At 38.7% G+C, this 14,925-nt stretch overlaps 1 protein-coding gene and 1 long non-coding RNA gene across 2 annotated transcripts; one reads left to right on the forward strand and one right to left on the reverse strand.

Moving 5' to 3' along the window:
- The first annotated feature begins 281 nt into the window (after positions 1-281).
- On the forward strand, positions 282-4,248 carry LOC148187641 (uncharacterized). The gene is made up of 3 exons (XR_015778454.1): positions 282-506; positions 3,152-3,442; positions 3,533-4,248. It is a non-coding gene; the product is annotated as an uncharacterized LOC148187641 (long non-coding RNA).
- Positions 4,249-7,591: 3,343 nt separating this feature from the next.
- Positions 7,592-14,459, reverse strand: fgfbp3 (fibroblast growth factor binding protein 3). The gene is made up of 3 exons (XM_042502729.2): positions 14,343-14,459; positions 9,875-10,154; positions 7,592-8,752 (listed from the first exon to the last, which is right to left on the reverse strand). Exons 2-3 carry the CDS (start codon positions 10,147-10,149, stop codon positions 8,311-8,313), a joined length of 717 nt encoding a protein of 238 aa, XP_042358663.1. The 5' UTR covers positions 10,150-10,154; positions 14,343-14,459; the 3' UTR covers positions 7,592-8,310.
- Between the last annotated feature and the right edge of the window lie 466 nt (positions 14,460-14,925).

Below are 14,925 nucleotides of genomic sequence, written 5' to 3' on the forward strand. Positions count from 1 at the left end.
TTTGTCCAAAATACAAAATTATGTAAACATCAGATTCTTTCAGGCCCGTTTTCATAACTTTGTTCAAATGTTTGCTTTAAAATATCATTTCTGTGCTCTGTATCTATACGGCTAAAAACATTTCTGACGATTCCCATCGTCAAATTTGTTTGCTCAGTTCGGAGGTTTTGTAATGTAAGCCAGATTCATTTTTTTCTCTGAGATAAAAGTTTGTCTGTGTGGTAGCTCATCTTGAGAGCTGTGACGGCAGACTGGATGCCGGGGGCGATTTGTGTGTCTTGAAGTAAATGAGTAGCCAGACCTGCTCAACTCATTTATCTCACAGGTGGTGCTGAGAACGAGGTCAGGATAAGTTACCTGCTCCGCCTGTCAGCCTTTGGGTGAAGAAAGTAGATTATGATGTAAGAGGCAGCAGCTGAGTGAAAATGCTCACTTTTCAGTTTTGGACGTGCACGCTGCAATCAGGTGGACAGTCAGAGTTCAACAAGACAAACTCATCAGTCAAGGTGAGATAAGACAGATGATCAAATGACGGGAAAACAAAATAAAGTCACCTTTTCTTCAACATTGTAATGTAATCAATCACCAGTGAGAGTTTAAACCTTTGAAATCTGGATCAACGTCAGTTTTCTTGTGCTGCATTCAGAGGCCCTTCATCTAAATTTTTGAAACACAAGCAAATTGTTTTATTTTTTAATTTAAAAAAAAGTAATAGCTGTTTGAGAGACAGAGAGAGAGCGAGAGAGTCAACGAACATTTTAAAAAGACCAGGGGAAAATATCAAGAAAACTATATTTATAATTATCATAATTTCATATTTAAAATTATGTCAAAAAAGCATGATACTTTTTTTCTCACTGTCTGATGTCCACTGTGGACCTCTATTTCAGTCCCTCATTTGTTGTCCACATAAGTAATTTTCTATTCAAGTCTTTATACTGCACACATCTGACGGTATGGTCATTAGTTTGTGCTCTGTGTGCTCACTCTACTTGATGTGGTGTTTCAACTTCAGTGATCCAAAGGTGACATCTGCTGGTAAAATCTTGCTGCTCAATAGTCTGTTGCTATGCTAAAAATGCTATGCTATGCTTTTTTTTTAAAAACACGAAAAAGGTTTTAAAAAAGGCCAAAGATAATTTCTTGCAGTTTGCAGAACATTCTTGTCAAGTTGCTCATTGCTTTCTTCCCTTGAAAATATCAAACCAACTTGCACAGGGTTCAAAGATTTAAGTGCTTGTGAAAGGCGTCCCAATGTAGCACAAGATCAGTTATGTCACTCCAGGTTTCAGTCATCATTCACACTTTTGGGAAACACAAGAGCTTTATTGCTTTAAATAGCCAGGGCACATTTTAATAGACTTTTGCTGTATTCATTTTGATGTTCTTGTCTGTTCATATCCTGTGTGTTACCTGTCCACATTTGTACAGAATGTGGAAAGAAATCTACTCTATAGGACAATAAAAACAATCCGAAAGTATCCATAATGAGCACATAATGGATCAGGTTTTATCTTTGTTTGGGAAAGCTTCATTTACATACATTTATATATTTTCATTTATTTGCCCCCACCCCCCTAGACTTTAGATTTCATTCAATTTTATATGTAAAGCTGTGTTGGATTCAATCTTTTTAAAACTGTGTTAAATGCTAATATCAAGTTATATCACAGTAAGAACCTGCGTCATTCATTTCTGGTAAATATCAAAGCTTTATTCACAATTTACTGCACTGGACTTTTGACTGACATTTTGTAAGATGCATATTTTCCAGCAGAGAGCAGCAGAGATCCGTCGCACGCAGGATTCAAAGTAAAGCAGCTGCTGGAAATTTTTAAGTCTGGTTGGATAAACATGATTAAACATGAGAGAGGAGGGTTTCAAACTTTTCAGTCTTTTCGATAAAACAGTAAATGAGCTGAATTCATGAATGAAAACATTCTGTTGCCAGAACACAGAGACAGACTTTTGTTTACTAATTGAATGACGTCATGATGAGGGCTTTAAAACTTTAAAATATCATCCAGTTGAGTTAATTTAATCTTTTGATTTGGACCCTTTTTCTTTTTTCTTTTGTTTTTTTTTTGTCTTTTTTAGATGTTTGTTATTGTTTGCTCTTTTGCATGTGCTTGTGTAAACTCTTAATCTTTGTAAATTACCTGATTACACACGTTATTACAATAATGCAGCAGAAACTGTTTGCAAGTTCTTACAGGTCTGAATTCAATCTCTGATATTAAAGAAGGCTGTTATTCCTTTTTATGCATCACAGCACAAAAACTCAAGGCCGCCTCAGTGGTGAGTTTCCTCAATAAACAGTCCTCAGCACTGATCCCCTGAAAGAAAATTTCGACTGCAGAAAATTAATCTATGAAGGATAAACTTTCTTTTATATAACACAAACAATAAAATACATGACAATAAGTGAAAGTAGAGACCAAAATTAAAGAATTATAAACAAAGAAGGATGACCTCATATTGATATAAAAGCAGTTAGGAGGTTAAGTCAGTGTTTGTTTCTTTTGACAATGACTATGATCTGTGTTTCTAACCAGTGTTTGTCCTTTAACTTGACCAAATTTTATTCATAATGGTGGCAGATAAACAAATTAAACAATATAAGTAAGTAGTCTATGACTGTTATATATGTATGTAACAGTTTTGAAAGTTGACACTAATAAAACAATGTCCTACCAAAAGAGGCGTCATGTTGGAAAATACTCCATTTTGTAGTTGAAGCACTGTTTGAAAATGGCCATATGCAGACTACAATAGGTAGATAATGTAAAGAGTAACATGTTTATTTTTATGATTATTTTGATGATGAAGATTTTAAATCAGCTGATGTACTAATTTTAACAATAGGTTGTTTTTTTTTCTCTGTGTGAAAGCTGATGTAGCTCAAAGAGTCCTGATTTTTCAGCTGCTGAAGATGGTGACACAGAGGTTGTTGGTTCAAATCCAGCCTAAATGTACAGTTGAACCACGAGACAAGAAACTGTTGTGTTACAACAGAAGCACCATTTTTAACTGCTAGACTACAAATTTGTGTCTCTACGTTTCTTGAAAGCTGAAATTCTGACAAGAAATGTTTCCCAGAAAGATTCTGTGATTTCATAATAATGTAGATAATCTGGATTTTGTTTGGCAGTTTGTGTGCATGACCAAAAGGGTGAGGAAAAATGAGGATGGTGGAGAAAAGCTGAGGAATAAAAGCGGAGCTGAGCCCAAACAGAGAGCTGCCAGACCCTCACTGTGCCTGAGTCCCTGCAGGCAGGCAGCCAGCGTCCAACATGGGGGGTCTTAGTGTCCTAATCCATGGAGGATCTGACCCATGCTGCTCCCTGCTGAGTGTGTGTGTGTGTGTGTGTGTGTGTGTGTGTGTGTGTACAGGGACAATCAGACCACGGTGGAGATGTGAGGTGGAAGAGGTAATTACGATGTGAGTATTGGAGTACTGGATTTGAAACACCTGCAATAACAGACAATCCATCTGATTGCTTTTCCCCAATTGCGCTCTTGTGACCTTTAGATTTTCTACATCTAAAACAGTGGCGTCTATTCTGGGCTGGTCCAGCAGAGAATCTCAACTACACCATAAACACTCTTGTGGAAAAAGGGAGCCCATGAGACAGATGAGACAGACAAATTCAGTGCAATAACGTCCCACTGCAGAGCTCCATGCCTGGGCCCGCCTCTGGTGCTGAGACACATGGTCCTTCCTTATCAGTAAATCATGTTTAAACATCACAGTATTATATTACACAGTGTATTGTTCGGTCATGCTAATCATTAATAAATAAAGTAGCCTACTGAACATACATTCAATATGTTGTATCACGTCTGTGCTGCTGTTTTTAACATGCATCACAAAATGATGATAATTATTATGAACTGACTGATCACATTTGGGTTAATTTTTTAGGCTACATATGTATTGTGCGTCATGCTTTTTGTTGATAAATGAGTGTATTTTATGTTTAGATCCCACTGTATTACGGGCTACATGCTGTAAAGGGTTCATTTATATGCCGCATAACACAGAACTAAACAATACAGCTTTTATATTTTGATAAAGCTGTAACTTATAAAATTAGGTGGTAAATAACTGCAAGCCAGGAGTATGTAACATTTACATGTTAATGCCTAACGTGTGGTTAGGTTAAGATGCAAAAGCACCTTTATTATGGTTAGGAATAGATCACATTTTGCCTTTAAACACCCAGTTTTAGAGGAGAAAACACAACGTCTTGATAAAAGCATAAATCCCTGAATAACAACCAGTTTTGTTGTTTGTTGGTCTCAAACAGTGATCTGCAGCAGGTGAGTTGCCATCCACCTCCCGATGATAAAGTAATTATACTACATCATTTTAGCAATGTTGACATGATACGTATGGAATTTAGAAATTGTATGTATTTTTAATTTGCAGAAATGTAAAATACAAACATGAGTTTGCTAACGTAAGTCAATGTTTCTGTACAACAACAGCATAGCCGGCTAATGTGACTTAACGAAGAAAACTAAGATTAGTTGAGTTAGTGGATAACTTAAATATAAGTTACAACTACACTGAAACAGGTCTTGTGGGTTGTTACGACTGAAGAACACACGCTATTGTATCGTGATGATCATATCTGAGGGAAACAAATTACTTCTAAATTCAGGACAACTAATTGTCCAACAGAGGAGATGGGTCCGAGTCCGGAGCTCTGCGGCCCTGACCTTCTCGCTCCTCAATGCTCAACATGGGTGACAAACTAAAGGAAGAACCTGAATGAGTGGAGAAACATAAAGAGTGCAGATCTCTCCGTACATGGCTCGCTGAACGGTTTGATTAGTATTCAGATGATGTGTGTTCTGGCCTTTGCCGTCCCCAGCTCTCAGCACTGTTGAACATCTAATGAGGGAATATTTTTTGGAAGAAAGATCTTTTGGTCTTCCAGTAGGGCATCACAGAATTGGAGGATCTGTGCCAAGAAGCGCCAACGTTGTCCTGGAGACTGCAACAACACCTCATTAAGTTGCTTTTTGTTTCTTGTGATTATCGATCTATCTGTATGTCTCATTGCTATAGGGTGATCTTGTAAATATTTTAATGCTGACTCAGGTGTTTTGCACCGCATGCTGACAGTCTGTTTACCTGCAGACTGAGAGGTCAAAAAGCTCCCCAGGTTCACTCTTAAGTTCTTTCGACTTTTAGTGTGTGTGCATGTGTGTGTGCGCACGTGTGTGTGTGTGTGTGTGTGTGTGTGTGTCAGCAAGTACACACACACTTTTGCCCACAGGGTTATACAACCCCTTTTAACAAATTGTAGGCTGCACTATACATCCTGCCAAATTGCCATAGATCCCACTATGACATACACACACACACACACACACACACACACACACACACTAGTGCACTAGAATAAACTCTTAAAGGGCTCTGACACACACCCTTGGGTTGTTGGCATGGTAACTACTGAGAGGTGTCCAGGCTCTCCAAATTCCCAGTTTTTCGCTCCTTTGCTGTCCTTGGGACTAATTTCACTGCAGAGTTAGATGTTCTGTTTTTCAAAGCTGCATAGTTGTTTTGCCCTGTTGTTGACAACACTAAGTGTGTCTTATGAATTTAAAGAATTCATTCAAATTCCAACAAGCCAGCACAATTAGACACTTGACCGGAAAACCACCCACAAATCACCACACCACAAATCCTTCAACAGAAATAAGCAACATGAGGAGAAAAGACAAACTTCAGGAGCGTGGAGCAGGAACAAAGGCCAGTGAATTAACCCTATGAAACATGTGAATATTGGCAATGAGCAACTTAACAAGAAATGAGCCAAAAATTAGCAAGAAAATAGTAAAAAGGTACAAGAAAATTTCCTGAAAAATAACTCATGACCTGTGAAGACCAATGACCTCATCTTTTTTCAAGAAAAAAATATTCTTTCTGTAAAATGTATAATGACATTTATAACTAAATATTTTCCCCTGGTTTTTTTTTTTTTTTAGTTTTTTTTATCTTATTTCTCATTTTTGCCTTTTACAGTTTTCTTGCATTTTGTGGGACATTTCACTTCATTTGCTCAAGTTTCAGAAGTTTGAAAGCTTGTGAAAGGCATCTGAGAACAAGAAAATCCAGGTTCTCCCTGTGGACACCTTCTCTTCAGCATATTTACAATATTAAAAAAACAGCCCTGTTGTGGCAGTAAGTTCAGAGAAGCACATATAGAACTGAACTCTTCTTTCAAGGTAACAGTTTTGCAGAGCATGAATCACCCATCGATCTTCATTAACCTCAGGATTTTTTTTTTTTCTGACAGTTCAAGCTGTTTCTTTCCATTTCACAGAGCACAACAGTTCACAGCAAAAATACATCTACAGATCAGTGCAAAAACCAAAGGAAGAAATGTGCAATGCAGTAATCACAAAATAATGGAACAGCAGTGCTCCCTAAATCTCATACTCACTTCTCATTTCCTTTCATTCCCCTGTCTCCGCTGTCCTCCATTCTTCACCTTTATGCTGCAATACTGCGTCAGCAATTAATTAATAAACTGGAAAATTACCAGAAAGCTGAAGAGGGGTGAATCAAAGTGAGACAGAGGGAGAGACAGAGAGACAAAGAAAGGGAAAAACATGGAGCAAGGACACATCAGGTCGCTCTGAGCAACTGCCAGTTATTCATAATTCATAACTTTATGAGACAGAGCGATGAAATATCTGAGATGTGGCTACACCTGAAAGGTTTCACCTGAATGAATCCCCTGACAGGTACACAGGTTCGGTTGATGGAAAGATCTTTGCAAAAATAAAAGGAAAAATAAAGGTTTACTGGAAGTCCAGTGTGATTGTGAAGTTATTGCATGGTTATAATGGGATTAAAAAGATTATTACCATGTTTTTATTGATCAGTTCTGTGCCGTTATAACCCTCATTCTTTCCCCCTTTCTAAATAATTTTAAACTGGGCCTTAATACAGCGGAAACCTATTATAGTGATCATGTTTGTCCCATTCAAATTGATCACCATAGAGACCTGAGACATATAAAATGTTGACATTGTACATTTCTGCAAACCACAAATATATTATGTTTGAATATTTCATATACACCATATCAGTGTAGTATATATAACCAAGGGATTTTTGTGCTGTAAATAACCACAAACTAAAAACAGCTACATTACATTTTACAATATGTAATGTAGCTACGATACATTTTGGAGGGATTTTGGAATTAGACTGAATGAAAGGAATTATCATTGTTTTGATTTTTTTTTTCATATGTTGTCATTTGTGAAAAGAATCAAAATGAACACCATTTGATTAGTATAAGCACATTATTTTAACAGCATTTGCATCGGGATGATTCTACCCAACGTTATTTTTCCGTATAAGCAGCTGATCACTGTTTTACCAAGATATTCTCATTGATGTAACCAAAATACCATACGGTTAAAATCTCAGTAAATTCTATGATATCACTACATTTCATTTGTGTCCTAAAATATCACCCCATTATACCAGTGGGTAACAATGTGCATCTGTGAGTTGACTGTGAATGTCTCAAATGACTTAGTAGCACTGGAAAAGCATTTTTCACATTTAAGCATTTTATTTTTATTGTAGAGTTCCAGAAACAGTGTTAAAATGCTTTTGAAAAATATAAAAAAAATCATCAGTAACCAGATTGTTTTTACAAAAGTAACACAGAGTTTACAGAAAATATTAGTTACACACCACAAAAATAAACTACTCATCTAGTAACGACTATAATCACCTTTATAAACTGTGATTATTGATTATTAATTGTTCACCAAAACACTAGATATACAGTTCCAGCATTACACAGTTTCTTCTGATTAAAGATTTCTAGAGAGCAAAACTACAACGAACTTTAGGCAACATAAACCAACCCAAAGCTAAATAAACTCAACTCAAACATCAAATATCACAATTTCCATTTTCATCTGTTTCCTCCACTGTGGATTCACATCAGCAGATGGTCAGCGCAACTTTGAGGGACATTTAAAACAAACTGTGGCTTTCATTTAGTATTGATAGGCTTGATTTAATGTTTTTATATAATTCAGATTGCTAAGTTTTAATTGTCGCTCCGCTATAACATTGCAAATTAGATGCCAGGTGGACCCATTGTAAAGTAATTCATTTACTTTTGACCAAATCCAAGTCAAAGTGGCTGAAATCTTGACTCCATTTTGCACTTTAAAACATCTTTCTGTAAGTTGTTTTCAGATTGTGAACTCGCCCCATCATGTACCAAAAATGAGCTTTTTCAATTTCTTCATTATTTCTTTTCAGCCCTCAAAAAACTTGACAAAGAACGAGCAGACAGAGTGCCATCCCTCGCTGCAGTAACTCTGCACCGGTGCCATGTCATTCATCACCCCTTCGTCCTCAAACCCAGTCCTCTCCTCCCTCTTCTTCTTCTCCTCTTCCTCCTCCTCCTTCTTCTTTTTCCTCTCTGCCCTCCCTCCATCCGAGCTCTTAGTGGTTGCTGGTCCTCTCTTCTTTCCTCCTTCCTTCCCTCCCTTCCTCTCCTCCTCTCCACTGCGCTGGGCGAGCTTCATGTGGGCCTCAGCGGGAGCCTTCTTGCAGGTTTTGGCCTTCAGGACTTTCTCTCCGTCGCAGGCGTTCTGCCTCTTCTTCAGCTTCCCCACCAGTTGCTTCCAGTACTGGCTGGACTTCACCCCGTAGGCCTGACAAAGGTCTGGTTTACCAGCGTAACGACACCAATATCTGGAGAAGAAGCAGAGAGAAAAACAAGGAGAAATAGTAGGGCATTCAGAGAGCTCAGACCCCTGCCAAGACCAAATGCCCTATCTCACAATGTTAACATTTTTTTTTCTATTGCCCGAGCTCCACCTCTCCACCAGGTTTAATGAAAATCAGGGCATATGACTTTTCAAAAATCTGAAGACAAACAAATTGAACTCAAAACATGACCTCCATGGTGGAAGTAATAGACAGGTTTAGCACAAGAAAAGAAGAGAAAGCCAAGGTGGAAGACAAGTGGAAAATGTCCCTTCGCTCCAGTTACATTTTCTATTTCTCAGTCCCTTTGGACGCCATTTTCCAAACATCCACTAGATGCTCTCAGACTTTCCCTCCTCGTCCCTTCACCTGACTGCCACACCGTCTGCACACCTGCTTCCACTTCTCTCATCAGCCCTGCAGTCACCCGACCTGCTCAGCTGTCCTCACTTTCCACGTTCTGCAGGTATTTAAACAGCCCATTTTCACTCGCCCTTTGTTTGTTTGTCTGAGCTGCTGTGTTGCTCTGTGCGTTTGTGTTCTGTCCCTCTGCAATGATTTCAGGGATTAAATCACTCGAGTCTTCCTGCTTAATTCTCAGCCTGTGTTTGGGTCATAGCTCCATTCCTGCGCAAACCCAGCCATGACAAAGTGTTTATGTAACCCTAACCATGCTTAGGATGTGAGCCGCGGTCTTCAGTATCAAAGTGCTCCGTCTGTTAGACTTGTTTAACTTCTCCAACAAAAACTGCCCCAAAAAGTAGAATCCTGAAACATCCCACGCTGTACGGTTTTATCCTCCTGGTAGTTCCAGACATGAACAGACTTCTAAGTCTTTCCCATTGGGCATTTGTCCAGAATTAAACTACTCAGCACAGAATTGATTTAAATAATAAGCTCCACTTTTAAGTGTCCTTCTCACTACTCCTGAATTATTGAAACAATTTGAAATTAAATTGATGGTTTGGTCAGTTTTATAGATTACATAAATGTAAGGGCACTACAAATGAAAAATGCTAATGTCTTATCAAGTGTAATGTCCACCCAGAGACGTTTGACTCTATGACCTTCAGTGAGTCGAGATATTGCGGGTAAAACTTCCCTCACCTCTGCTGGTCTCCCAGAGTTTCAGTGCTGCAGTTCACTATCAGGCTCACCATGCCTTCACCAGACGTCTGCCAAATGCAGCGATGGCCCTCCTTGGTGGTCAGTTCTCCAGAGCCGGGCACTGAGCGATTTCTAGCTCTCTTGGCCAGTGGGGGAGACGTTGGTGGCTGGCGGGGTTTGTCTGGTTTCCCCTCACCAGACTGCCGCTTGGCTTCAGTTAGGGTGGGGAGGCAGAGGAGGAGGAGGAAGAGGAAACTCCACGGCAGGATGCTCATGGTGGCTGGGAGGAGAATTTGGACACAGAAATAAGTATTAACATAAATAATAGTATTTTATGAAGTACTTTTTTAATATGACAGGACAACATTTTAGCCTCATCTTGATCTTCATTTTCATTTTGAGGCACCCAAATAAATTCTGAGAGTTCCTTTTAAGGCTCATTTATGCTCAACGGTAGATACGTGTATGAACATGGATGGGGCATTCCTCATGTTGTCCATGCTGCACATTTTCTAAAAAGTTTTTGGATAAAACCAAGCAGTACCACCCAGAACCTGTAGTGAGGATTGTAAAAGTCCTGTGTTTGTTTGACTCATCCATCCACCCAGACCTCCCGCCATGCATACTTTGTCCCTCTTTATTCAATGTCTCCTGACTTCCTTCCATTCTCGTGTTAAATGGCCACTAGAGGGTGCTACCTAATAATAGCACATGGGTTGTGATAAGCTGCTAGTGGATATAATCTATGTGGTCATTTTTTGAAGGAGAACAGTATCTGCATTTCCCCAAATGCAACTTCATGGTCTTTTCATTCAGCAGCGTATTTAATACTCCAAAAAAGAGCTTAAATTAGAGCTCAATAAAATTATATCCCCTCTTGCAACCAGCAGCTTCAACACCAGAAGCCCTCCATCACAATCCCAGAGGACCCAAATGTCACTGAGTGACACGACACAAGTGTTAAATGTTAAGAAAATGGACAATGGACAGAGAGTGGGGGTGTTAGTCCCTGTCAGCAGCGTATTGAAAATCAGCCAAGCGTCAGAAACACTCCCCCAAGAAGAGTCCAGACCGGACATGCAGCTATCAAACAACAAGCAGGGAGTGAGGAACGGAGGAGGGGAGGATTACTACTGAACCATAGTTAATAAATAGTATTCCAAGTACAAATAATATGAAAATACTGCATGCAGTAGAATACATTCTTCGAGCAAAAACACAAATCCACAAACGTAGATCAAAACAATTTTAATCAAGAACTGGGAAGTCAAATATACATAACGGTAAGATTTACTGCTGCTCTCAAATGCTCTGCAGTATTTCTTTTTACATCTCTGTCAAAGTCAGATGACAAGAATCTGTGATAGCTGATATCAGCCAATGACAGAAGAGAGAAGATGAATCATTAACCCTCTGAAACTTGGTTTGATTGGTTTGATTTCTTTTTAAAACATGGGGAGAAGGCAATGAACAACAAAAGAAGAAATTACCCAAAAATAGAAATTTGCAAAAAGGTACATGAAAATTACCTTAAAATTGGAAAAAAAAAACCCAAAACATATAATAAATTCAAAAGGACATGATCTAAATGTTCAGACTGTCCTTTGTCTCTTGTTTTGCCTGCAGTCTGTTTCTCAGGTTAGTTGTTTTGTGTTTAATTAACTGTGTTTGCGATCAGCACTCTAAACACTTACTGTGGATTAATGAGAGTAAAAGCATTCATAACTCGTGTACGGCTGTGCCCTTGGGTCAGTGTGCAAACACTGAGCAGGTTGCTTCCCTGTATCTCCATACGGTTAATGTGAGATAGTGGGAACAACAAAACAAGATGTGTGTTGCCTTAATTAATCCCATTAATAATGTTTGTGCATTTGTGTTGTAATGAGGTGGGAAATTATCTCAATAGGACATTATGCTCCAGAGCTCTGTGATGTTTTTGTTTCAGTTGAAGCCAAAGTGCTCCCTGAACTGCTGATTGGGCTTTACAATCAGGCACATTAGTATCATTAATATTCCTTCACATTGTGAACCAAAACAAACAAACAACCGCAATGTAATCTTTTTTTCTAACCTCACTGCCAAACTATGACATTTTAGGCTTTTGTTAAACCTGCTGTGGATTGACCAAGGCAGCTACTTCTGTTAGATTTGGGCTCCCACTGTGCTCATTGCATTGCAAAAAAACAAAAAGAAAAGAGATATTGTGAATCATACCAACGCCACCAGGAATACTCTCTGATTGGCTGTAGTGCTGCTAGAGTGCCCCAGAATGATGCACTGCAATTTTATTGTTTATTTTTTTTTTTTTTTTTTCAACTGAGGAAAATGAATATTCACACTTGACATAATCCAGTTGAAATTCCTTTTTAGCGCTTGAAGATCCAGTCATCACTGAAGCTTATGACATGCAATAAAGCCAATAAAAACAAACAGAATTGTCAAAGTTGTCATATTGATATTTAAAGTGTTTTGATTGATTCAGGAAATCAACTTATGCTTCCTGTAACATGCAAGAAAATATTCCACCTTAAAAACAGCTGGTTGCTGCGGGTAGCTTTTGAGCAGCACAGTGATTTTTTTTTCTCTCAGTCTTTATTCAGCTAACTGTTGGTGAAATATGCATCACTCTTTCGAGGTTTCTTTATAAGCGATGCATTTGTGAAGAAACGTTAGAAAGCCAGTCAGTTAAACTTGGCCGTGTTTGGACGAGGGCAACGCTGATAAAAATGGAAAAGTATTTTCTTCAGTGTTTATATAATAACAAGGTGAGACAGTCCTGATGTGCACAGATCTACAAAAAACAACTGAAAACACTATAGCATGCATGCCAGGCAAAAGTTTGTGTTTTTAGGGCCCCCAAAACACTGTTGTTGTGTAAACAAAAGGCCAAACTGCAAAAAAGTTTAACATTTAATGCAAAAACTGTTGCCATGTAAACAACCCCTTTGAAAGCTTCTACTGCATCAACAATATCTGCAGGAAATGAAAGCTTACTTGGCTACGTTTTCATAGTACAAGACGAGCTTGATCTCTGCCGGCACTGCAACTTTTCCTCAGATCCAGTGTTTCAAATGCAGCATTATTTGCTCGGCACAAGAGAGGAAATCAAATCATTCAAAATAATAACTGCTTGTGTCCATTCACCTTTATTACTGAATGCCATGTTAATTACAACCCACTACATCCATTGCATCACCTAATGCTATATAGATAGTGCCTGACTTTCTGCCTCTTGGCCCAATAATGTCAACATGATGAGACTATCTATAAAGTCTGTGTGACATTTGAGTGTGTGGTCAGTTACAGTGGTACTTAAAGGTCCAGTGTGTAAGATTTAGGGGAATTTAATGGCATCTAGTGGTGACGACTGCAGACTACAACCAGCTGAAACTTCTCCTGATTTTAATTCCTTCAGTGTTCATTATTCACGAAACAACTACAAGTAAAAATCAGTTTTCCAGCACAGCATCTGCTTATGTGCTCATCTATTTCTCTGCTATCTTAAGCTTCAGACGTTCAGGCAGTTTTTACTGTGAGCTGAATTATTTGGAGAGGCCTCATCCTCTCCAGAACAATGGACTTGGTGATTTATACCAGTTAAAACACTGAAAAAAGACGTTTCACTCAAAAAAACAAAATTGTTTTTGTGCTTGCCACTGAGGGGTTGCGAACCATGGTGGCGTTTGTTTTTTTTTTAATTTTCCTTATTAGATATTTATCTGTTTTTTATTGTGTTTCTTATTGTGCTTCAAATCACTTCAGGCTCAGACACAAAATTACTTTTTTACAAAGACCTTCTGTTTTTGAGAAAGTCAGAGATGAAAGCATTAATTTGATGCAACCAATATAAAAACACTGAGTCTTTCTTTCTTTCTTCCCCTCTTTGTGATTCTCTCATTAATCTATCTTGCAACATCAAAATGACAGCAGAGTGCATCTTTAAAACAGGAAAAAAAAGTCTACTGCAGATTTAACTAGCTGTGCAATCTGTGTTCCTCTTTGTATACACACATTGTTTTTAGCCAAATAGTGTCCCTATTTCCTTCACAAATTTGGCATGTTATGTGGTTATTTTTTCTTCACATACACTCTTATATTCTTACTTTCACAAGTTCAAGTTGATCTTAAAATTCCAATAAGAAAACAAACGGTGGCAGCAAAAGTCAGCTTTCCACTGCAGCAGGAGGATGTGGGAGATGAAAAACAAAGACACACAGCACCAAAACAAAAATAATCCCCCTTCCAAGCAACACCCCCATCCCAACCCACCCTCACACACACACACACACACACACACACTCCACCAAATGCACCCCTCATCAATAAGTCATGACACAAAGCAAATCTTTCTTCGATGTCTCTCACGCTCTAATATTTGGTTTGACAGTTTTAGGAAGAAGCAGAAATGCAGAGCAGTTTAGTGTTCAGGGTTTGTTGGATAGTGTGAGCAGAGGCCCGGTGTTCTTACCATGTGACGCTCCGCGGCTCTGAGTAGCTGTGGGAATGTGGGGACCACGAACACTTGAATAAAAGAGGGGAGAAGACAAGGATAAAGGAGGTGGAGGAGGAGGAAGGAGGGGGTTCAGGGAATAAGGAGGACTATACGGAGAACTGCCCACCAAGGACACCTCCCACATTTACCCCTCCTGTGTGTGTGTGTGTGTGTGTGTGTGTGTGTGTTAGAGAACAATAGACGCACTTGCCAAGGTTTCTCACTCTGTGTGACACCGAAGACTCCTCGAAGGTTTGGATGCTTCAGTGTCAGCATCTTGATTTGGTCTGATTATTTTATCAACTTTTTAAATCAAAACTTTTGTTTGAAAGTTATCTGCAGATAATGAACACCCTCTGGCTCATTTGAGTATTTCCAGTGTCATGAGGTCAAACAAAATTCATCACTGTATAAAATAGTGCAGTATTGAGTTTGCCTACAGAAAGTATTCAGTTGTAAATAAGCAGCAAGACAAAATAGTCATTAAAAATTTAAGACCACATAAGCCACATTAGCAGATCAATGTGGCTCCACGACACAGTCGAGCATTAAAAAGGCA

This window comes from Plectropomus leopardus, chromosome 13 (assembly GCF_026936395.1).
Source record: "Plectropomus leopardus strain MGB_pleo_1.0 chromosome 13, ASM2693639v1, whole genome shotgun sequence".
In the NCBI taxonomy this organism is placed as follows: Eukaryota; Metazoa; Chordata; class Actinopteri; order Perciformes; family Serranidae; genus Plectropomus; species Plectropomus leopardus.

What these genes read in the sequence shown, in the direction of transcription:
- fgfbp3 (XM_042502729.2), bottom strand. Translation starts at nt 10,149, where the DNA reads ATGAGCATCCTGCCGTGGAGTTTCCTCTTCCTCCTCCTCCTCTGCCTC. An exon ending in ACTCTGGGAGACCAGCAGAG is followed by an intron (nt 8,753 to 9,874) that starts GTGAGGGAAGTT and finishes CTTCTTCTCCAG; the next exon opens with ATATTGGTGTCGTTACGCTG.